This window comes from Mustela nigripes, chromosome 7 (genome assembly GCF_022355385.1).
Source record: "Mustela nigripes isolate SB6536 chromosome 7, MUSNIG.SB6536, whole genome shotgun sequence".
NCBI lineage: Eukaryota > Metazoa > Chordata > Mammalia > Carnivora > Mustelidae > Mustela > Mustela nigripes.
In genome coordinates this window covers 54,207,740-54,232,871 of record NC_081563.1, presented here as the reverse complement: position 1 = coordinate 54,232,871, position 25,132 = coordinate 54,207,740, and the positions used below count along the sequence as shown (strand labels likewise).

Here is a 25,132-nt window from a genome sequence, read left to right as displayed (position 1 = left end):
TTTTCCCTCTTTTCCCACAGTCCCCGGATTAGCCACATGATTAAGAACAGCATTTTAAACTGAGCTCATTACTTACTAGGTTTGTGATGAACTCCCTCCATGCTTCAACTTTGCGGTTTCTGTTTTTGAGACACCAAATTTTTAAAGTTTTCTTATCTGCCACCTTATTTCCCTCTGCCTCTGAGCAATTCTGATTTCTAGAGGACAACATTCTGGGAATGAGTTTTATTTCTTCCTTGTTAGCTCTTAGATTTATAAGAATTATATTGGATTTTTCCTCCATTTCAAAAGAAGATGATAATTCTATCTATGCTGTAGAGGATCTTAGTCATTTTATGTGCCTATTGATTGACTTCACTATCCTTTTTGGCTTAAACTCACATTTTAAGTGCCTAAATTTATGACCATGATTAAGATTTCAGAGCAGGTCAGTCCTCAATCTTTGACGACAAACATGATTGAAAAGAAAACAAACCTGGGTAGCATCCATGTCTTGAGCTCAACCTATTTTGAAAGGAGTCTTCTCTAGATTCAGGAAATCAGTCCTGATCCCAGGGGCCAAAGAGGTCCTCTCACAACTAATGACATAGGACTTCTCCACTGTTACTTTGGTCACAGTAAGGGTCTTTATGTCTTTATGTTAGAGGTTCTAAGATGAGCCTGCTTCTTAAACATCTATCTTGGACACACATCCAACTGGGCCTGAAAACCTATGCCAGAAAGCTAACCCAGCCAGAGAGCTAACCCAGGTAACTCCTTATTCCTTAAGGCATCAATGCTCAGAGGCAAACTCATGATTACATACATAGTTACTAGTTATAGCTCTGCCTGCAAGCCCTTCTGGTGATCTGTGATGCATCAAGAATAGGGACAAGGATCCTGGGTATTCCTTAAGTAGCTCAAGACATTGGTCTCTTTGCCCTGGGATCCTTCCTGATCACTTTTGGATCTACTTAAGGAAGGAGTATCTCATTACCAGTAGGAAGAAATATTTGTCATGTCTTAACTCTTTCACATCCTGGGACAACTCAAAAAGTTGTAGTTTGAAAGTACATCTCCAAAGATTCCATTATTACCTAGTTCTCCTTAGAATTGGTATGGTGAAGTAGAAGGACATGTTGAGTTTCCTCTAAAAGTTAGGTTAACCAAACTACTGTATCAATACCTACCTATATATTTGTGTCTCCCAAGTAAATTATGCAAAATCCATGTTTTATTCATCTTTGAATCTTCAGTGTAGGCATAGGGACTGCCTTATAGTAGATGTCCAAAAACTATTTTTGAATGAATGAATGAGTTAATAAGGAGAAAAAAATGAAGGTTCTTTCCTAGGGATTGTTAGATCTTAAAAAGAAAAAAAAAACAGTATCAGAAAGAACCTTCAATTATTATAACATTAGATCTAAAAACCAAGCTCAGAAAAAAAGCACCACTGATTATAACCATTTTCTCAGACATTTCTGTAGGGTTTAGCTATCTAGCATTCTTGGCTAGCAGAAACAGTATTGCTGCCAATAGATTTTTGATAGTTCCAAAGTATGTTTTCTGTTTGTTTTCTACTTGTATCCTAGGAAATCTTCAAATCCCAGTAGCTCCTGGATAAGTTAGAATCTTCACCTTTGCATTTCTTAGAGTTCATAGTAGGAATGCCTGTGGCACAGAATCAGCTTTGTTTCACTGGTGGTAGAAAAATCAAACACCCTGAAAGTGGTTCTTCGAAATTTATTCTTATCTCTGCAAGAAATTCACATGCAATTCTCCAGAATCCCACAATAACAATAAAAGCCAACATTTATTGTGTGTCTCCTGAGGGCTACCCATGACATACATTATCTCACTGAAACCAAGCAGTTCAATGAAGTAGGTAATCTTTGTAACCCCGTTTTGCAGATGGGAAGCTGTGTTATGGACTAGTCATGTAACCCAGTTAGAATGGCAGAGCTTGCTTTGCCCCAAATAGCCTGGTGTGCCATTACACTATTTATTAGTGTCCTATCCTAATGCTCAAAACAGTTTAGGGGAATTACCATTAATTCTACAATAAATCTAATTAGGGATGAGTGTGTGAGGAAAGAGGGAGAAGAAATTGGTCACCATAAGACTGTGTGTGTCTGTGAAACTCTATGTGTCCTTGAAGCACCCGCATCTATTTCTGATATTCTACAGATATATATGAAAAAGCTCCATTGGCTATTATAGGGTGAGTAAGACTCTTTGCCCTCATCTTCATGGTACCCCTTCCAGATATTCTTACCCATATACATGTTCACATACTTCGAGAACTACAGGTTCTCTGGTTTGGGACTTGGACATGTAGTAAAACTGTCAAAGGAGTTATGAGCTTGACAAGCTTAGGTAGATTTTGTCTGATATTCTCAGTTATATATTGGTCTAGGTCTCTGAATAAGACCCTGGTCTTGAATATGCTAAAATATACCAAGGTTGCACAGAAGTGGGCAGAAAAGGGCTTGCTTTAATTGGTCTTGTTTAGTTTTTTGCTGGCCCTAAGTTGTCTAATGTAGTCTTCCTTTGGGTGTTTGCAAGCTCTGGTCTTGTCAAGACCCTGGACTATATTATATTGGTCCATTTTATCCCTCTTCTGGATTCTGGGTTGGACTGGCCTGGTCTCTGATATAGATGAAATGAAGGTTTTGTTCAGCAAGGTTTTGAGCCCTTACGAGGTTCTGGGACAGATTCTTTTCAGGATATGCTGGTGTGAATTCTGGATTATTTTCTTGGTTGAGACCTTGTAGGAATGTGTTTTCCTTGCCGTGCTTGCTGTATTAGGCTTTGAGTTTTGGCTAGACTCTAGCTGGATTGGGCTAAAAGTGGACTGGTGTTTAAACTTCATGCTGGGCTTGGGTGTAATTTGGGAAAGATTATGATGGTTTGCAGGTTTAGCTGAATTGCATGCTGAACCAGATTAAAGGGGATCTGTCCCTGGGCTGACAGTAACTAATATATGAAATTAGCTCATTTCTTTTCAGGGCTCTGAATTGATCAGAGTTGGGTTGTAGCTGTGTTTGACAAGTTCAGTTTATGCATTTGGGTGGCTGTTAACAGGATTTCAAGGGAGGTACTGGATTAAATTGATTTTCAAGTTAGTTTCTCCTTGGCCACTTTCGTGCTCATCTGTGCCAGGCAAGGGGAACACAGGGAGGAAGGGGGTCCAGCCTGCTATGGGGGATTTTAGCCTCCTCCCAATTATTTTTCCTGAGAACAGTAATTCCCAAAGTTTTGGTGTCAATAGTTGTTGTCTGAAAGGAACAGTTTCAGGGTCAAGTAAGTCTGGAAAATACAGTTAAACATTTTTAAAAGGAATTCTCAAAGCTTTAATGTGATAATAGACATTTTCTGGTTATCTATTATTGTGTTACAAGTTACCTCCCATATCAGAGACTTAAAACACTAATGAACAATAATTATCTCGTAAATTTCTGTGGGTCAGGAATCTGGGATTGGCTTAGCTGAGTGTTCCTGGCTTGGGGTCTCTCACAGGACTGTATCAAGATGTTGACGGCGGCTGCAGTCATCTGCCAGCTTGGCTGGGGTTGAGGGTCCACTTTCAAGGTTAGTGAGTCACCCCCATGGCTGACTATCAGCAGGGCATCTCAGTTTCTTGCCACATGGATGTCTCCATACAGCTCCTTAAGTGACCTTTTGACAGGGCATGACCTTGCCTCAGAAGTCACACATCATTTCTGCCACACTTCATCCACTGTTCACAAATCAGTCTTATTCAGTGTGTGTGTGTGTGGGGGGGGGGTTGTCAACACCAGGAGAGAAGGAACATTGAGAAGCCTTTTGGAGGCAGGCTGCTGTAGTGCCTTAGGAGTCCCCCAAACTTATTTGACAACAAAATGATTGTTTAATGAGGCATTCCAAGACATTAGTGTTCCTCAGTACAGCTGGTGGGGGAACACAACTATGGGTAGTCACACTGTAGACTAAGAGTCTTAGAGGATTACAAATGAGGGGAAGATGTATGTCTGGAAGAATAAGGCTGAAGGGCTGAAGACTCCCCAGGTGGAAGATCTATGAAGCTAAAACCGAGTCCTACCGGGATCCACTCTAAAGAGGACCCCTCACATCAGAGAAGCTAGCACAGACAGGACTCCCCTCCTAGTCCCAAATGATTTGGAAGGTCCATACTCTTGTAAGCTGTTTACTCCCTCAGTCCAAAATCAAAGATAGGGTTGAAAAAAGTCAAAGCTCACAGGCTGGAAAGAAGAACTCACAGAATCTCTAGAATTTGGAGATGGAGTCCATCTAGAACGCCCCTCGGTTCCATGCCGGGAGCAACCTTTTCTTTGGGACTGTTTATGCCAAGCCACAGGACTGGACCCCAAGAGAATCTTTTGTGATCTGTACTAATAGTACAGTAAGGTCACTGGGATGAGTCAGATCCCAAAGTCTCTGTTCTTCTCTACTTCACTTGCACAAAGGCAGTTTTGGGAAGGTCCCAGCCCCAGGGCTGGAGCCAAGGTGCTTGGAGGAAGTAATTTTTCGTCAATGTTTATAGCGACCTTATCAGCAGATGCAGGATAGGAAAGGAGAGGCAGGGATTAAAAGGTTAGAGAATGAGCGAGAAGTAGGAATTTGGGGAAGAAATAATAGAGAAAGAAAAGGAAGGCGCGTGAGAAAAAAAGACGAAGAAAGCACGCCCAGCCGCACTCGCGCAAACGCCCAAGGGCGCTTTGGCCATCGTCGGCCACAAGGTGGCACCCTTTGAACTTTCTTCCCCCCCAGCCCAAAAACTGAGCCGGGGGAGGGGGGCGAGAGGAGGGAGAAAAGGCAAAGCACTCTCCCAACCGAGAACAATTTGAAAACCCACCCCACACTATTTAAAAGCTGGGACAAAGAAGCGTCTGGACGGAGCTGCTTCAGCTGCGAGACGTCGGCGGCGCCTCCGGAGGGGTCCGCCGCCCGAACCAGGAGCAGCCCCTTTAAAAAAGCGGAGTACAGTATTGGGATTCTTGAAACCTGAAACCTAGAAACAGAATCGAAGCGGAAACCAGAAGGAAAACCTTGAACTCCTCCAGACAATTGCTTCCGGGGAGTTCCAGGAGCGCGAGGGGGAATAAAGGGCCCGCGAGCAGGGCCCCTCGGATGGCGCGTCCCTGAGGGTCGTGGCGAGTTCGAGGCGCGCGGGAAGCAGAGGACCCTATCCTCTCCCTGGGCTGCAGGTCATGGCCACCGTGGAGCAGAAAGCCCTCGGCATTGGCTTCAAGTGTCTCTCCTTGGCCACTTTTGTGCTCATCTGCGCCGGGCAAGGGGGACGCAGGGAGGAAGGGGGTCCAGCCTGCTACGGGGGATTTGACCTGTACTTCATTTTGGACAAGTAAGTGTCTCGAGTTGTTGCATACTGGGCTCCGCGGGTGATGCTCTTTGCCGGGCTGGGCTTGTTGGCAGCATCGCTTTGGGACGCTTCGGAGGAGCCGAAGCAGCCCCGCACCGCGCCTGGGTCGCGGAGCGCGCCTCCCCATCCTTTGCTGCCCGAGCCCACAGGGGCGTCGCTGCTGGTTGAGGGGTGGAAAAAAACTACTTTCCGCCTGGCTTTCTGTGCCCGAGGAGCATGTAAGGGAGTGTGAGGATGCTACTGACCAAACAGGTTTCTGCGAATCCTTCCCATTGCATTAGAAACCTGGTGAGAAGGGCGTGCTTTGGAGAGGTAGAACTTCCAGGCTGCGCGGGAGTGGGCTTTGAAAAGTCCGTGGTGTCTTTAAACAAAATCAACAACAACAAAAAACACATGCTGCCGTGCCTAAGGCATTGCCTTTGTTCCTGATAATACACTGCTCGCTGACTGGGCAATTAGGGGAAAAAGAAGGCGGATTTCTCAACCCTGGACACTACTGGGTTTTAGGCTGAGGAATTCTTTGTTGTGGAACCATCATGTGCACTGCAGGGTGTTCAGCAATGTCTCTGGACTCTCCCCAAGTAAGCCCGCTCCATGCTCCCTCCCCCTCCACCCCGCAGACACCCCCCACCCCCACCCCCCAGCCCCAGTCCTGCTTTGGCGACAACCGAAATTGTTGCCAGAGGTTGCCAAAAGCTCCCTGTGGATAAATTCCCGCCGGCCCCTCCTAGCCTTGGGACGTCTGATTGAGAGGGATTCAAGTTCTTGGCAATTCCACTGGTGGGCTACCAGGGAGGTGCAGGAGCCCTGGTTTCCTTACCAAAAGGGATAGCTCTTAGGCTTCAGGTCTGTGCTCAAGGGAGAGCTGCACTCTGACCAGTTAAACACTTCCCAAATCCCCTTAGATTTGCCAAGCCACAGTCATTCAAGGAAGCATTATGCTATCTACTAAAACCCAGCTTCAACAGTAAAAAGCCCCCCCAGAGAAGATCCACGCTCATGAAAACTATGTGAGCTCTCTGGTGCCAGGAGAGGCGCTTGCTTTAACAGTGGTGGGGAGATGAATTTCACAGACTGGAAAGTATTTGGGAGTTGGAAAAAGGTCTGCAAAATAAGCTGGCCAGTGAGACACCAAATGTGCTTTGCAGTTGCCCCTGGAGTTTGATTTTTCCATAAGGGCTGTTTTGAACTCCAGATTCTTTGGATGAAAAGTGAGATCTCTTTCTTAGAGATTTTTATGAGAAGGTGGATACTGAAAATATACTCCAATACTAAGAAATGGAATTTCTTTTGTTACTTCTAGTGGCTGGGAGCAGTAGCTCACAGATTCAGAGACTGTGTCTGAGAACAGTTAGAGGTACCCATCACCTACTACCCCCCCCCCCCCCCCCAAAAGCCAGTTGGGCAGGACAAAAAGGAAAACTTAAAAAAAAAAAAAAAATGGGCAGAACCACCAAGTCCCTGAATGGAGTGACTCTATACTGTAGAGATAATCAGATTCTCCCCAGATTAATTTGAATTGAATTGAACTTTTAAATCAAAGTTCTGAAAGCATTTATTTTGGTGGTAAGAGGAATTTAACAAAATGATTCTAAGTTTATCCTAGAGAACAGAAACCTGGTAAAAAGAGGTAAAACATTTTTAGAGAAAGATAATGAAGACATACCTATAAATATTAAAATGTGTCATAAGGCAAATTATGACACATAGGATGGTGAAATCCAAAGAACAGGTAGACAGGGTAGAAAATCTAGAAAGAAATCCAGGGTCATGAGAGCATTTAGTGGGAGTTCAAGTTGGTGGGGAATTAACTTGTTATTTTAAAATATGATTCTTCGGGTGCCTGAGTGGCTCAGTCAGTTAATTGTCCAACTCTGGATCTTAGCCCAGGTCTTCCTCTCAGGGTCTCCATGCTGGGTACTTGGGGAAAAAAAAAAAAAAATTCTTAAACAAATGGTTGGTAACATAGGAAAAGAAAAAAATTCCAGAAGGCTCGAAAATTTAAATGTTTACAATGAAAGGATAAAACAACAAGAAGAAAATTTAAACGACTATTACTATAATCTTAGGTTTAGAGCTTTTAAAATAGGACAGAAGCAATAAAGAAAACTATGAAAATATTTACATACATTCAAGTTTTCCATTTCCGTAAGTGAAAAAATGTCAGAGATAAAAGATTATTAAAAGTTACAAGAACTTTCATAACATCCATTACCCCTCAAAGATTGACCTGAATGTATAAAAAAGAAAAAGTTTTAAAAAGATGAGTCCAGTAGAAAACAGTAACAAACAAAAAATTTCAACTTCACTAGTAATCAAAAAAAAATGAAAAAAAAAATCAAACAAGATGTAGTTTTTATTAAGTTGGCAAAGGTTTTTTTTTTTTTTATTATAATATCCAATATTGGCCAACTTGTGGGAGGTTAGCACTTTCATATCTTACTAAGGAAAATAGGAATTTGTATAGTCTTTCTAAACTGGTGATGTTCAGTGGAATTTTCTGTGATGATGGAAGTGTTCTGTACCTGCTTTGGCCAACTGGTATCTACTAGCCGTAAGTAGCTATGGAGCCTTGAAATGTGACTAGTGTGAATAAGGAAGTGAACTTCTTATTTTGTTTATTTTCAATTAATTTTAATTGAAACAGCCCCATTTGGCTACTGTACTGGGTAGTGCAGTTAAGAAGGTAATTTGGCAATATGTGTCAAATGCTTTTTTTTAAAAAATGGGGTTCTACTTTTACATCTAGCAATTCTATGTCCTAAAGGAAAAATCCAAGATGATCTCAAACAAGTGACTCCATGTATCTTCCTTGCAATGCTGTTTGTAATAATAAAGCTGAAAATGACCTAGATGTATAACCATAGTGAATTAAGTGAGGCATGGTATAGCCAATTTCTGAATATGCCTATTGGATGTGCTCAGAATGTACCCTTAGGTGAAAACTACAAGCACCGATATTGTTTACATTGTGGTGCTACCTTTGTAAAAAAGCTAAATACACAAGTGTGTTTCTTGATTTACCTAATCTGTGATTGTATTTCTGTCTAGAAGATATTTAAATTTTTGTGTGTGTGTTTTTCTGAACTTTCCAAGTTCTCTATAATGAGCATATGTTACATTTATATTCAACAAAAATCAGTTACTTTGAGTTTTTGAAGAATTGTTTCAAGTGTGTGGAGGGTCTCTAAGCAGCGTGCTGAGCTCCAAGCATCGTATTACAGAGGCTGCTGCTTCTTTTATATCTGATCCTGGAGTCCATTTCTAAATGCATCATAGGATACCCTGCAGTGCACTGGGGACCCAACCGTGCTCCTGGAAAGAAATGATGGGGCCCCTTTGCAGCCACCTACCTTTATATTTAGGTGGACTCCTCTGACTTCTTTTAGTTGTCCTAGGGCTTGAAGAGAGAGGTATTTTCGTGCTGAATGAAAAAATTGCTAGTATTTGATGTGCACACACTTTCAGCTTGCAATCTCAATCCAGGCTAATGTATGGTATTGTCGGAGCCGGGAGATAGGCCAGAATGTAGTGATTGCAAGGAGGCCTCTGGTGGTCCCTCAAGATATGGTCTTCTACGCTAGAAAGAACCTTCTCAGACCATGCTGTCCAGCACCCAACCACAGCAGAGTGGAAGGGAAAAGAATGCTGACTCACTCTTTCCTTGGGCATCTAAGATACTTTGGCTGGCTAGACACTGTCTACAGGCTGAACCTAAGGGATCCCAAGGCACCTTTCTTTTCCCCAGCCTCAACTCCCTTTTTCTTGGTGAATGGTTCTCTTCTTTTCCATGACACTAAAACTCAGCTCATTTCAGGTTTTAGCAGGATGTATCTCTGGCCTGGAGAGAACCCAGATTATACATTTAATGGAACGTCGTGTTTTCTCAACCAGGAGCAAGACTTCATAATGATAACCTAGGCTACCGCAGTAACACAATAGGGCATTATTAGCGGCTTTGGCGACAGGGCTGGTGGACGGGGCTTCACAAGGCTTTATACTGATGGAATTCCGTGTTCATTTAAACATGCTTTTCTGGTTACAGTCAGGAAAAGTAGATTGCTGGGAATTCAATCAGGGATTTGAAAAGTCAGATTTGGAAGGCCCTATGCAGAGAAAAAACAGGCAAAGACCAGCTAGGCTCCTTGAAGTCTTCCACGGGTCCTCTAAGATTAATGTGCCCTGTTGACTGACCCACGGAGGTAAAGGTACCTTTCCTTTCTCCCAGGGCTCCTCTGTCATGACATTATACATTTATGTATCATGTATTGATCGATTTTATAGGGAACGATTAGTTACATCATTGGAAAAAGTGGTTTCTCCATCCTGAGTCTTGGGGAAGGGCTGGCTGTGTTCATGTGTGCCCTAAAGACTTCAAAAACAGATGGTGTCAATAGCAGAAGGAGTAGAGGAGATGGTGGGCTGGAAGAGACAGTAAGCACTAAATAGCTTTTTTGACAGGACTTTCCAAAGCCACAGCCTGCCACCCAATATATACTTATATTTGTAAATATAAGGCCCAGCGTTGGTCCCTTTCCCATTAGAGCCGCCGAACTCCTCTCTTTGCTACCTCCTTGCTGTCCAGCCCGTGTTCTTTCTCTCCTCCCCACACAAGAGGACCCCATCTTGGCACTTACCCAGAATTCCACCCTCAGCACCACAACCAGATGATCCCCGAGTGGGGATGATCTGTAGGACCACTGCTCTGTGGACCTCTCCAGGGCTATGGTCATTAGACAGATGTTTGTAGCATTGGCCTGCGAACTTCACCACCGGGTATGGTATCGTTTTCCTGAGAAAATACCTCTGGGTTCCCAACTACTGACTTAGAAAAAGAAACCTTTAGAACAGAACCAAAGTCTCCCCACATTTACGCATTCTCACAAGTGCCCCGAAGACACGCTTGCTTGGTAGCTAAGGCAAGGACTGCTGTCCCTAGTTTACAGATGAGTTTACCCTTAACCCTCTGTTCAGCCCCATGGATTAAGTGACCTGCCCAAGGACGATGTCTGCTCCTGACTCCCAGCCCTGCCCTTCCCACTCATTACTGCTCTGTGTAGCTGGGTTATAATGAGAAGCATATGGCAGTCCAACTGGAGGAACTGGGTGGATTCCAGGAATTAAAAATCCCTGCATCAGGGTTTCAGTAAATGATACATGGTACATAAGGCAGTCAACAGTACTTAATTGAGGAGCTACTGCTCTGCTGTCAGGTCAGCTTTGGTTGATTGAAAGTTTCAGGGACTCCAACCCCCTGCAGCCCACAGAGATGCTTCAGCCATCTGGGGGGTTAACTGATGGCTACAACTCTAAGGTGCATTCAGGACATCTGAGGAGATGCGCTTCAAGGTCCAATAAATTGTTAATTTGTTCAGATTGAATTCGATGGGCAGATGGGTTGAAAGAGAGGTAGCTTGTTTTCAGGAATACTTAGGAAGAGGCTTCAAGAAATGAAATTGCAAAATTAGCTCTGAATAAGGAAACAAGGGGTCCATTACAAGAGATCTTGAAAATGCTACTATGATAATTCTAAAAGGCATCATTAAAAAAAAAAATGTCAGGGGCCAGGAATCTCTCTTTCTCTTTCCTTCCTTCTTCCTTCTTTCCTTCCTTCCTTTCTTTTTTCTTTCTTTTCTTCCCTTCCCTTTCCTTTTCTTTCCTCCTTCCTTTCTTTCTCTGTATTGAAGTGGATTTTATGGTTGGTTTTAAATGTTTCTCCAGATAGGTTCCAGGTTTGGAGAGGACTTACTAGACTAGGTAATAGTTGGTGGAACTGCCTACAAATTGGAAGGTTTGGCATGTGGGTCAAAAATAAAAATAAATAAGGCATACGTGTTTTGTTTTGTACTTCTCTCTGGGTCAGCCAAGTAATTAGCTCTCGTTTCCCTAGCTATGGAGACCTGGTAAAACTCAGTGTAAAGCTGAGAATAGAATCCAGGAGTGCTGGAGGAAGGCTCCTGTCCTAAGATAGCCTGTAATTATCTTCAAGTGCTAAAGGGCTCCCAGAGGTCCAGAAACAAACTCTGGCACCCTTTAGCAAGACTTGGCTGTCACATAAATGCAAATGGGATTTTCTTTCTGCTAATTTAGAATGTGTGTCTATTTTTGATGTGTGGCCAAGAGACTGGATTTTGCCTTTCCCAGAGATCACTCAGCAACAAAAGACACAGTGGATATTTGGCTATGTCTTGACATGTTTCCCAGACATGCCAGTTTCATACTGAAAAAAAGCCATTAGGTTTCTTTAGTTTGGCTGATTCTTTCATTTATTTGGCATAAATACTTTCTCAATTCCAATCACAAGTGTGTACTCAGTTAAAGATATGGATAACACAGTGTTGATTGCAAGCAATGTTGTGTTCTGGGAGCTGCAAAGAATATGAAAGAAGCAAGAAGCAGTCCCAGACTATTTGCTTTTTAGGTAGAAAGACATTTAGAAGGACTCGAGGCAGCCAAAGCTACAGGGTCCTGGAGGATTTGGGGTACGGGACAAGTAAAGTCAATTTTAGATCAACAATAAGGAAGAATAATAAGTAATATTTACTGATCTCTTGTCACCTGCTAGGCACTGTGGTTAAATGCTTTGCCTGTATTACCCCATTTAGTCTTTACAACCACAGAAGGTTAGTACAGTCATGATCACCATTGGACACATGAGGAAACTGAGGTTTAGAAAGATCAGCCAAGGTCACTCTAAGTGGTGAAACTCAGCCTCAAACCCAAGCCACTCTGACTCACGATCTACGCACAAAGATGAAAAATATCTAAACATGCAAAAAAACATTGAATCAATCAGGATAGGTTAAGTTATGCTTTGGTAACTAACAATCCCCCCAATCTCAGTGACTAAAAGCACCAAAGGTCTAAACCTTGGTTTATAATCTCTGCCTACACCGCATGTCTGATGGGTGTCAGCAGGGGTTCTGCTCATGGTAGTTGTTTTGGAAGCCAAGCTGGTGGAGATGCCTTCTTAACACCAGCTTCCACCATCACAGCTTCAAGGGAAGAAAATGCCAGAGGGCCTCTCACTGGCGATGAAATGTTCCAGTAGGAATTGATACGCATCCTTCCACTGACAATCCCTTGGTCAGAACTAGTCACTTAGCCTTAGCATATAGAAAGAGGGTGAAAATTTTCATCTTCCCAGAGACCTAAAAGGAGAGGAAAGCCAGATATAGGTGGGCATTAAAAAAAACTCTACTAAAATTATACACTGCTTTGGCCTGAGTAAGTGAGAAAGGAATAGTCATTGGGAAAGAGCAAAGATACTTGAGACTGATGGGAAAGGGTTGGTTTTGAGCTAGATCTTGTATTTATTCATCCACCTGGGCTTACTGTCAGACATGGTAGTTCAAGTCCTTCCATGAGGCAGTGACTGGCTCCTGCTCTTTTCCTCCCTCCTCATTCCTCCCATATCTTCGTGGGCAGGGAACTAAATTGAGATTAAATAGAAAGCAGAAATGGAGGTTAGACAAGCTATCCTGCCACCTTTGTGTTATGTGAATATCTGAAAACTAAGAATCTCTTTTTCCATGATTTATGGAATATGAGGGAATATAAGAGGCCGGCGAGGGAGATCAGCCCCCAGAGCACTGCAGGAGCTGAGCCAGGAGGATGCCTGAGTATTGAGGGGGCTGATTCGAAGCTCGAATCAAACACCAAATGTGTTTCTCAGTGAGGGTGCTCTTGGCATTGTTGGCGTGAAGTTTTCTCATTGTGGGACGCAGTAGGTTGCTTAGCATTTTTGATCCTTGCTTTGGAAATGCCATTAGTCTCCCTGGTCATTGTGATAACCAATGAGTAAATGCCTCCACATTTACTTCTGAATGCCTTCTATGAGATAGTGCCACCCAGGTTAGGAACCCCTGATTGAAAGATGACAGGGAGGAGTGAGGCATGGCGATGATGTTGACTGACTGTATCTGAGCATTTTGTCTGGAAGAAATGAGAAGGTTTCAGTGATAAGGACCAGTGGAAATTGTAAACCTTAGGAATGAATGGGTTCAACCATTAGTTCTCAACCAAGGGCCAGATCAGAATCTGAGGAGGTCAGGACAAGCACGTCTATTTTGGAAAAGCTTCCCAGGTGATTCTGATGTGGGTCTTCCCCTCTCACAATAAGTGGTAAGATTGAACAGGAAGACAAGGAAAGCTGCCCCATAATGATGGCCTTTCCCCCTTACGGTGAGGATGTAGCTGAGGCAGCAGGCACCTCAGAACTGGGTACCAACCAGAGTCCTTATTTTAAGGCAGTGGTAGGAAAGCCCAACCTGACATGGAGAAGACAGAGCAGAGGGCAGCGGGGCCATGCACTGCCCTCTAGCATTAGGGGGCTCTAACATATGTGCATATATATCAAAACCCTGGTACCTGCTAGGACAGTCCTTTGTTCCCTTTCTGTCAAGACCTCATGAAGGTCTGTCAAGGCCACATGAAATGTGGCCCCGGCGCCTAATGGGAACAAACCAAGGTTCAAGCACAAGGGTTAAGAGAACCAACTTGGGAATCAGTCATCTCTGGCTTTAAACACCAGCTGAGCCTTTTCACCAAGCTTTGTGACCTTGGTGAAAATTACTTAGCCCATCTGAACCTCAGTCTTCTTATCAGTAAGATAGGTATTAACATTTTTGCCTCACAGAAGTGTTGTAAAAATATTAGATTAAAACCTTTCATGAAGTATTTGGTATGTGAGTACCCAGATGAGAGATGGTTATGGTGATGATGCTGGTGGTAGTCCTGGTGGTGGTGGTGGTAATTACCCCTGGAGAAAGGGGGTGTGGTCATCTAAAAAAAGACACCTCTGTAGATTCCAAGCAGAACTGCCTGGTTAAGGGCAGGAAAACAAAAATTCAATGGAGAATTTTCAAACTATGCTGAATTTCTGGAATTACAAAATGCCCAAGGAGTCCCTGGATTTCAAAGATTTCACAGTTTAGTAGAAGAGACAAAAAGCTGGGGAAACAGAGTTTGTGAAATAATTAATTTTGGTTGAGATGAGAGAACCTGAGGAGGCTTCATATAGGAAGTAGCTTTGGATCTGGAACTTGAACATAGAGCAGGATTTTGTGAAGTGACCAAGTGAAAAAAAAAAAAAAGACATTTCTAGCAAAGGGGTGATGTACAGAAATGCAAAGTGACCCACATTCCCTGTGATATAAGCATGGCAGGGAAAGTGACAGGGAAAGAATCTGGCAAGGGTGGATTTTTTTCATATTAGCAATAGGTTATAAGATTAAAGTTTTCTGCAGAAAAAAATAGCAAACTTATATGTGTGTTTTATCTATATCTCACTTTTTCTTGTAGTAGAAATGAGGAAAAGAATTAATGGAATTGAGAGCTCTTTTGTAGTGAGGAGCTTAGGACCTGATTTGCATGGGATGTGGGAGAGAAAGCGTTGAGAGGTAAGGAATAGATTTCAGAAGGAAAGAGGGCTTGGTGTGGACGTGTTAAGTCTGAACACGTAGGACATTTGGGTGGAGATGCTGAGTAGGCAGCTGGATTTATACACTGGGACCGAGAATAAAGACTTGAGTGGTGTTAGCCCAAGGGTAGTAGTCAAAAATGTGGATATGAATAATAAATAATATTGAGATAATATCATGATAATATCAGGATTTTTTTTAAATGTCAAGAAGAAGTGGAGTTTAATAACAAAGATGGCCAGGGTCCAGGCTTAGAGGAATTACTAACAGGAATGTGTTTGCCAAAGAAACTCCACTAAATAGTGCTGAGAAATTGCCAGAAAAGCCAGCAGAGAACCAGCAAAGCATTGTACCATTGAGGCGAGGAGAGAGAATTTCAGTGGAAGGATGATCCGTTGTTTCTCCCCTAATATCTTCTTCCTTTCTATTTCTAGTCTTAGTGACTGACATCACCATAAACCCAGCCACTTAGACCAAAGACCTGGGAGTCATCCTCTTTCTCATACTGCAAGGCTAGGCAACACTTGTCCCGATGTCTCAACGGTGATCTTCCCACATGACCCCATTCTCGGCCTTGTCAGTGCCTTGTCAGGCCCTTCCCATTTCTCAACCAGTTCACTGAAACAGTCCCTAAGTTGGTCTCCTTACCTACTTCCTTTACCCTTCCCCACACCTTGTCTTCTTGACAGTAGCACCAAATTGATCTTTTTAGACCACAAATCTAATCTTGACAACTCCCCCAAAACTCTTTTAGGATAAAATGTGAACTCCTTAGCAAGGTACTCAAGAGCCTTATTGCTCAGGCCACTGTGTACTCCCCTAGTTTCGTCTCTTACCACACTCCCACACCCCACACCCTTGTAACTTCCAACAAAACGGTATTATGTAGTTCCCTGAATTAACCCATGCACTTTCTTCTCTATAGCTAATGCTCTTCATCACCATTTCCATCTCTCCATAGATGATAGCCTCTTATCCTTTGAGATGACCATTGCTACTTGGCCCCTCCTGTGTCTAGTTGTAGGCTCCCTGTGGTGCAAAGACAATCGAGAACAATCACCTCTCTACATTACATCTTCATTCAAAATCCCTTTCTTTTTCCCATTCAACCTTGTAACAACTCGTATTGCATGATAAGCAGCATAGCAGTCAATTATCAAGAGATGGAGAATAATAACCCCTAGTGTTTGTCCTCTGGGGTCTCATTCAGTGGCCTTATCTTATTTTCCTCAAACCCTGATGCTCAACCCTATATAGCTCCAGTGAGTAAATACATGTAGGAGCCACCTGGAACAGAGCTTTCCCAAGATCTTGGTGCCAAAGGATTATGATCAGAATCATAGTCATCCTGCCAACACTTCTCACATACAAGATAATGCAAATACTAAGTTTATGGAAATCACATAGCAAATAAAAGAAAAGTGAGGTATCCTGTAAGTGTAACCACATGCCAGTCAAAATAAAAAAAGGAAATTCAAATGCCATTGGACAGCTGTAATCTGACCACTAATCAATAAATGCATGGCCTGGGACATTACCTGTTTATGCTTCTTGTCCCAGCACAGTTATTAATGGCTTCTTATTTTACTCTTGAAAATGTCTATTTGGATTTTAAATTATATGGCCGTCTTGATTACTGACTGTATAATACCAAGGGGTGCCTGGGTGGCTCAGTGGGTTAAAGCCTCTGCCTTCGGCTCAGGTCATGATTCCCAAGGTCCTGGGATCGAGCCCCGCATCGGGCTCTCTGCTCCTCAAGGAGCCTGCTTCCCCCTCTCTCTCTGCCTGCCTCTCTGCCTACTTGTGATCTCTCTCTGTCAAATAAATAAATAAAATCTTAACAACAAAAAAAAAGACAATATCAAAGAAACCAAAAGGGAGACCATTGAAGGCCAAACCATTGAAACCCCTTGTACACTTTACTCCATTAAAATGGTCAACCGATCAGCACTCCTGATTTCCTTCAAGTGCCCCAATTTTAAGCTTTTCCTGGTATACCCACTCCCAAATTCCTATAACAATTTGTGGAAATTTTCTAATACTTCTCACTCAGCACCTAACACTAAGTTGTAATTGTGCATTTCCTGACCCCTCCATGGGGAGGCAGTGTTGCATAGGTGTTAAGAGCACAGGTTTCCTCATGGGAACAGAGTGTAAGACTAAAAGTGTGGACTCTAGGGCCAGAACGCCTGTGTTCAAATTCCAATTCTATCACTTAACTAGCTGTGTGCCCTTGAGCAAGTTACTTCACCTCTTTGTGAACTCAGTTTTCTCATTTGTAAAAAAAAGGAGATCAGTATTACCACATGGGTGGTTGTGCCCAGAACAGAAACCTATGAGCCCGTAGAAAGAGCTCATGAAGGGCTAGCTACTATCACTAAACGGAGAAGCATGTACAGTGCTCAGCACAATTCCCGCTGCTTAGTAACTACTTAAGAAATACCAAGTGTTGGAATTATTAGTCTTGTAGAAGCAAAAGGACCCACTAGGCATTCAAAAATCAGTTTGTGGAAACAATAATTATTATGTGTCATATATATGCATATTATAAATACATCCAGCAAGAAGAGAACTGAGAAGGGCCATATGCTTCAGCAGAAATAAACGCATTGGTGACTTTTGGAAGTGCACTGTCAGGGCCTCATAAATGATGAAACTAAAATTTAATGAACTGAGGATCTTAGTGGGATCTAAGAAAAAAAGTTTGTTCATGATTTTTTAAAGATTTTATTTATTTATTTATTTGACACAGAGAGAGATCACAAGTAGGCAGAGAGGCAGACAGAGAGAGAGGAGGAAGCAGGCTCCCTGCTGAGCAGAGAGCCCAATGTGGGACTCGATCCCAGCACCCTGAAATCATGGCCTGAGCCAAAGGCAGAGGCTTAAGCCACTGAGCCACCCAAATGCCCTGTTTATGACTTCTGAAAAGGAAACTGAACATACACAGCTTCTCCTTCACCCACTATCCCCACTATCATCTACAACTGCTCCACCCTCCCCCGAAAGAGAAAATCTTAAGGAGGCATCTGGGGGAAACCTGCATCAGGTCCAAATAAAAGGCCATTGACATTGACATGTAGCACACTTGTAAGAAATTCCACTAGAAACAAAACAGATGGACTGAATTTGAAGGAGGTCAGCCAGGATCTACTTTCAACACTGTTGCCAAGTTGTAGAAAGTATGTAGAAGAAGATTTGGAAGGAGCCCCAAGAACAGTCCCAAATCTGGAAGTAAGTTTGGAGTGAAGAGTGGGACATACGAGGGATGAGAACCATCTCCTTGGAGCCCTTCTGCATTGTGCAGAAGCAGCTGTACTGGATAATCAGGGGGCAAGAAACCCCAAAAGAGAGCTCATGAACACTGGGCATCTTCATGACAATAGTTCTGTCCAGCTTTGCTGAGTCCTCCCCATAGATGCTGGGCCTCCAGGGAAAAGGCAGATTCTGTCTTTGATTCTGTGGATGTGGTAGGGATCAGAAAAGATGTCAGGTACAACAAAATAGGAACCTGAAGTAGAGACCAGGCCAAAAACCCCTACAAATGGCAAGATGGAATGGATCCAGCCATGTCCAAAACACACACACACACACATACACACACACACACCTAGCAAGGATGATATTCATCCATGGGAGATGATGAGGGTCTATTTCATTCCCTTCTCTCCTCTAAGTGATGGAACAATAACATAAGCTTACTTTAGCCATTAAAACCAACTCTTTTCTCCCTGATTGAGTTCTTAGAGAAGTTTATGAGATGAGAAAACAAACAAAAAAACCCACCAAAAAAACTATTTGGGAAGCAAATACCAGACCCAGTTACACCTTCCCACATTCAAGGGTGACAACAGGGCTTATAACATTTCAGCAACTTAAAGAAGGGATTAAACAACATTCCCAAGGTGGAAGAGAAACATATATATGAAAGAATTTTCTAAGCAGAGGAGGTCAGTTTTAACATCATATGTTTTATAATTTCCGTGACATTAAATAAAATAAGAAGTTTGCAAAATAGATAAAATATGGATGAGAAGACAAGGAACCCAGAATAGTTAACAAAGTATGAAATAATAAGGAAAGACCTGAAGTCACATTAGAAGCAGTAAAGAGCGGAACTGACAATGCAGAAAATGAAATAAATGATGAAGGCTTATTTGAGAAATTCTTCAAATTTGAATAGGGAAATGACTTGGGTAAAGTGATGAGAGAGAAGATGATAGTGAATGACAAAAATAGCTATCCAATACACCAGATAATTTCATTTGCTAAAGAATAGTCTAGAAGAAACATTCAAAGAGTGAATAGAACTTTCCTGATTTAAGAAAAACCTGAAAATGAAGACTGAATAGGCTTATCAAGTACGAATCAAAATTAGTTAAGTAGAAGAGATGAAATCTTTGGCATTCCTGTGATCATTTTTAATCTCAAAGACAAAAGAAGAATTTTATGAATGGAAAAGACACAGGTGACCTACCAAGACTTTGCAACATTAAATGGTGGAGAATTTTGATGGATAAGTTTATCACCTAAAATGTTATATTTAGCAAATATGTCACTTACATGTGAAAAAAAATAGAAAAAAAATTTTCAAATAGATATGGATTCTCCTAAAAAAGAGAGTAGGGATAATTTTCAAGAAATTGCCAAAAAAGTGAATCAAGATTCTTTACAAAAAAATCATTAGATGTAGTAGTTATCAATGAAGGGAAGGAGCGATGACCATTGAAGCCACTTAAGCAAATGTATGTCTAATAAGTATTATCAGTAAACTTTCAGATCATAATGCTTCAAGAAACCAGAGCATCCTATTGTGAGAAAGGAACAAGCTGAAAATAAGACGTTTTTGCAGAGAAAATATTCTATTTCTGACTTTTCAAATCCACTGGAAACAATGTCCACCATACTGAATATTTCAGAAAGTAAATTCAATTCATCCAAAGACACTTTAAGAAACTTTTCCCCTGGGGTGGCTCAGTGGGTTAAGCCTCTGCCTTCGGCTCAGGTCATGATCTCAGGGTCCTGGGATCGAGCCCCGCATCGGGCTCTCTGCTCAGCGGGGAGCCTGCCTCCCCCTTCTCTCTGCCTGCCTCTCTGCCTACTTGTGATCTCTGTCAAATAAATAAATAAAGTCTTTAAAAAAAAAAAAAGAATAAGAAAGAAACTTTTCCCAGAACCCAAGCAGAAAGAATACAGAGATGAAAGTGCTGAGATAAGAGATATGTTATACAAAGTCCAGGAACAAGGTATACACATACACATACATATGCACAATAAAAAATATATGTACTATACAAAAACAATATACAATATATTTACAAGAAAAATTCTAGGAAAAGAAGAGAACATTTGAAGGACCTACCAAATACTCAACCTAAATGATTTTTTTGAAGCATTCACCAAATACACGACCTTAGATAAATTCTTAAAATAAAAGACTAAATAGAATGTCTACATTCTTCCAAAAAAAGAAAAAAAAATAGTAAGTTTCCTTTCCCCCTGCAAAAAAAGAAAAACAAGACTCAGATTGACAGACTTATTTTCTTTTTAGTCTACAATATTAAATGCTCAAAAAAACCTCAATAATTATAGAGTCCTGAGTGAAATGTGATATTTAAATTCCATAACTAGGCTTTCTCAGACATACAAAAAATTCAAAATATATGCCGTCCACATGCCCTTACTGTAGAAAATCACTTCAAAATATTGAAGAGAAAGTGAAAACTGTTAATTTCTTAAACAGGATAAAAAAAAATTTGCTCATACTACTTTCATATTTTTTTTTTAAAAGGGTCCCTGGTGGCTCAGTGGGTTAAAGCCTCTGCATTCGCCTCAGGTCATGATCCCAGGGTCCTGGGATTGAGCCCCGCATCTGGCTTTCTGCTCAGCAGGAAGCCTGCTTCTCTTCCTCTCTCTCTCTCTCTCTCTCTCTCTCTCTGCCTCTCTGTCTACTTGTGATCTCTCGCGGTCAAAAAAAAAAAAAAAAAAAAGTGGTCTGCTTTTTGCTCCCAAACTCTTCTTCTTCCTTCCAAGTCTACCTAGTGGGTAATAGAAAGCATGGAAATCTCTAAAATTTCAACCATAGTGATAATAAGAGTCTAATAATGGTGATTTTTTTAAAAAAAATTCCTTTAAGTGAAATGCTGGATCTTTCCAATTTTGCCCTTCCCCAGCAGAATCTGGATATTTAAGAGGGGCTAATTTCCTTTTGTGGTTAGGTCCTTTGTTTTTGGACCAGTTGGTTTTGTGGCAAGTTCTATCACAGAACAGAAAATTTCAGTCTTATACTCTTCCAGAAAACAGAACAAGAAGAAAAGAGTCTTCCAGTTTATTTTAGGAAGCTAGCATATGTCTGATACCAATACCTACTGAAGAGGACATGTTCACATGCAAAAATTCTGACCAGATTGAATAAAAACTTTAAATCCCAAATCAAATATCCTTAAAATAAATTTCACAGTGTAAAATCATAATATACCAAGACCAAGTAAAATTTATCTTGGAAATGCAAGAGTGCGTCAATATTTAGGAAATGTTTTAAGATAACCCTCATCTATTCTTGACCACCAAAGTTGAAAACCAAATTATTTTCTTAGCAGAATCTGAAAAGACATCTCTCTGAATACTTAAGCATTCAAAGGACAGAGAGCGTATGAATAATAATTAATGAGGTTTAAGGAAGGCACATGATGTGATGAGCACTGTGTGTTAGATGCAACTGATAAATTATTGAACCCAACATCTGAAACTAATGAGGTACTATATGTTGGTTAATTGAATTTAAATAAAAAATAAAATACTAAAATAATTAATGAGGTTGTTCTAATATATTTTGAATTCCATACCCCACAGAGAATAAACTTTCCTTCCAAAGACCCATGAAATATTTATCAAGTCACAAAAAATGCCTCCATATATATATCCCAAGGCACAATTTTTCCACTCCACGTGAGCCATAAATAACAAGAAATGAATAGCGAAAGTACCCTAAAACTTCAGCTACCAGGAAAAAATATGTAGATTTTTATTGTCTTGTAATGAGGAAAACTGAAAGAAAGTCGCTGTCTAGGACAGAGATTGGCAAACTGTGGCCTGCAGACTGTTTCTGTAAATAAAATTGTACTGTCGCATCACCACACTTAACTTTATTTATGTCCTATCAACGGACCCTTTTGTGTCACCAGGGCAGAGTTGAACAGTTGCCATGGGGCCCATCTAGCCCCCAGAGCATAAAATATTTACTGTCTGGCCCTCTAAAGAGAGTTTGCGCACCCCTGCGTTAAGAAAACATTTGCACCCCAATAGAAAACAGACAGGGTATTGATAGCGCAGGGTCAGCTGCAGGGACATGGGACCTGTGCGGTCACCCAGGAGCCCACACTTAACAAAGGTTTAAAGCGCTGCTGTCGCCATCTTGAAAGTCTTAATAATTTTTGAAGAAGAGGCTCTCCTTTTCATTTTGCACTAGGTTCTGCAAATGATGTGGTTGGTCCTAATGGATACTAAGTGTTTTAAAAAAACAAAAATGGACAATAAATATGAAAAAAAATCTGTGGCTTATAATTAAATACAGCCACATGAAAATTATAATGGGGATCCATTTTCATTTATAAAGCTTACAGATATTTCAGAAAGAGATAATCCCAAGTGTCAGTGAAGGGTAAGAAAAGGATCTTAGGGCTGGGATTGAATAATTAAGGTGGGAAGGGGGTTGCCATGGCCACTGTGTCCTGAGGGATCACTGTGTTCCAACTGGGATGCTTGACACCTGAGGAACATTAGTTTGAATCCTTGAAACAATCCTTAGGAGATAGATACTATTATCCTCATTGTATAAAGGAGGAAACTGATGTGTAAGAAAACAAAATGTCTTATTCAAATGTCACACTCATAACTGGAAGAACAGGAGTTTGAACTCACCAAGTCGGTGCTCATAACTGCTGATCTGAACCCCGAAGAGGAAATTTTTCCATATTTCTGCATAAAAATAACAGTAATTACAAATATATGTGTCTCAGGGTAGAAAAACCCCCATTTTCACTCTCCTTGGATATATAGAAAATAATTTAAAGCTGCTTTGCTTATCCAAGAAAGACCTTCTTGCTGGATGCAGGTATAGTGAGGAGAGGAAACTTTTATCCAAACTGCAAATCGTAACCCAGTGCAAAAATTTAAATATTCGGTAAATTTAAGTTTGAGATTTTGTCCCTCCCCACCCCCTACTTCTCCCACTCACATGGCTTATTGTGCCCATACATACAATACACATGAGGGGGCCGCTGACTTTCTGGGCAGTCACAGTATTGACCAGACCCTTGTCTGGTTATGGTCATCTAGAGGTCACCCACAGATCACATTGGTGGCTTTGGCTGGTAACCTGGGGATCTCATGTATCACATCCCACATAGTGATGGGAAATACCTTTTGGACTAACCAATTTCCGTTCTCTTAACAACTACAGCTTTGTGTTGAATCTGCACCAGACATGCCAATAGTTGATATCAGATCATATTTTAGGTTTTACCTGGTGTGCGTGTGCTGGAAAAAGGAAAATTAGTAGAGGTTAAAGGAGTGGAATATATAGTTTGCTATAATATCCTTTTGATCTGCTCCAAAAGAAAAAATACAGTTTATATCCTTGTATATTATTTGCATATAATTGACCTAGTGTTTCACGTAGTATTACTTTGTTACAGCACGTAACAGATCCTAATATTTCTGTTCCCTTCTAATTCATTTGGTTTTTAATGTTGGCAACATCCAACCAAAATGATTTCCCAAATTACTAATAGATTGCATCCTACAGCTTGAAAGTCATTGTTTTTATAGCCATTAGTTAGGTCGACTAAATGGAAAATTCCTCACAAGTCAGTAGGGTGGGACTGGGAATCCTGGGCTGGGGTCTCACAACACAGACAGGAGTTCCCACACTCAAAGTGCAGTGCTCAATGGCTTGGTTTGGGTCTCGACTGGTGACTTAAGCTGGAAGAGAAACAAGAGTCTAGGTCAAGTTTTTTATGCTTGACGGAGTCTTGGCCATGACCCTGATCGGTAATAGGTGGATAAGGGCTAAGGCCAGGGCTGGATTTAGGGCTCCTGCCAATTCAAGTGCAATGTGAGGTTAGGAAGAATGAGAGGAAGGCCAAGAAAGAAGCTGGGGAGCAGAGGGAGGAGGCAAATGAATGCTGGGCCTTTGACGGACAAGCTAATTGCTTGTCCCACTTCGTGGCGCCTGAGGCTGCGCACCCTTCCAGGATCAGCTAGGGACCTGGGTGGGTCACTTAGGACATCAGTGACTTCAGCTGGGTGGGGCTAAGGAAAAGTGGGACTGACAGTTTTATAATTTCCATCGTTAAAGCAATTCTCTCTTCCAGGATTAAAAGACTCGTGGGTGATGGTTCCAAACACAAGCTCTGTTTTCCCTCTCGTCTTGTTCTAACCCATGTGCAAAAGAAGGGGGGACAATTTAAACTCAATTTGGCTCACTCGATTCTTTCTGACTCTGGTTGTGTGTGTGGCTAATGGAAAGAGCCTGTGTTTTCTAAGGAGCTTAACCACAGGGAGGTTTGGAAACTCACATAAGCACAAAAGAATGTATTTCAGAAAACAAATCAGAATGAGAGTCAGAGTTTTTATTTTGCTCCTACTCTTTGCATATTGGACCTTTGGAAGTAATTAAGCAGTAATCTGAGGGCACTGCTAGGTTCTGTGCAAAATCCCTCGCTGGGAACTCACAGTGAATGCAATGCCACAAAAATTTATTGACTTCTGACTGTGTTTCAAACACTGGAGAGGTCATAGAAAAACAAAAATAAGTAAGAAACTTTGGAGCTGTCCCCACCAGTTCCCTTCTTGTGGAGATAGTAGTGAGAACTGGTGGCTTTGCCATCCCATGATCTGGGCAACCCTTCTCAAAGCCAAGTCGGAAGGTTGTGTGAGGTGGCATTGACTCTGATTTTGAGTAGACGAGGTATACTGAATAGACCTTCAAGCACAGAACTCCATAGGACTGTGTTCAAGCAGATTCCTGGAGGCCACTTTTTGCTGAGACTTATACCTCTGGAACCAAGGCTCAAAATCCCAGGAAGGAACATGAATCCTCCACACTGGACTGATACCACCTAGATCATGGAGATCTTCAGGGGTTAGAATTGCATTTGAGTTAAGATTTAATTGAGTCCAGTATCAGAGACCTTTCAGATATCTGCTGATTTTCTAGAACATGGGCATTTCAGCTCTCCGACTATAGTTTGCCTAGCAACTATGTCTTAAAAGCAGTTAAAAAACAAAAACAAAACAAAACAAACAAGCAAAAAAACAGAGTTCAATAGAACTATTCCAAGTGCTACATATA

General features: G+C 41.6%; 1 protein-coding gene across 1 annotated transcript in view; it reads left to right on the top strand.

Moving 5' to 3' along the window:
• The first annotated feature begins 4,788 nt into the window (after window positions 1-4,788).
• The window catches only part of ANTXR1 (ANTXR cell adhesion molecule 1), a 212,953-nt gene continuing 192,609 nt past the window's right edge, over window positions 4,789-25,132 (top strand). Inside the window, exon 1 of the mRNA XM_059405947.1 lies at window positions 4,789-5,341. Coding sequence (XP_059261930.1) covers window positions 5,190-5,341 — 152 coding nt within the window. The 5' untranslated portion in view covers window positions 4,789-5,189. The remainder of the gene's footprint in view (window positions 5,342-25,132) is intronic.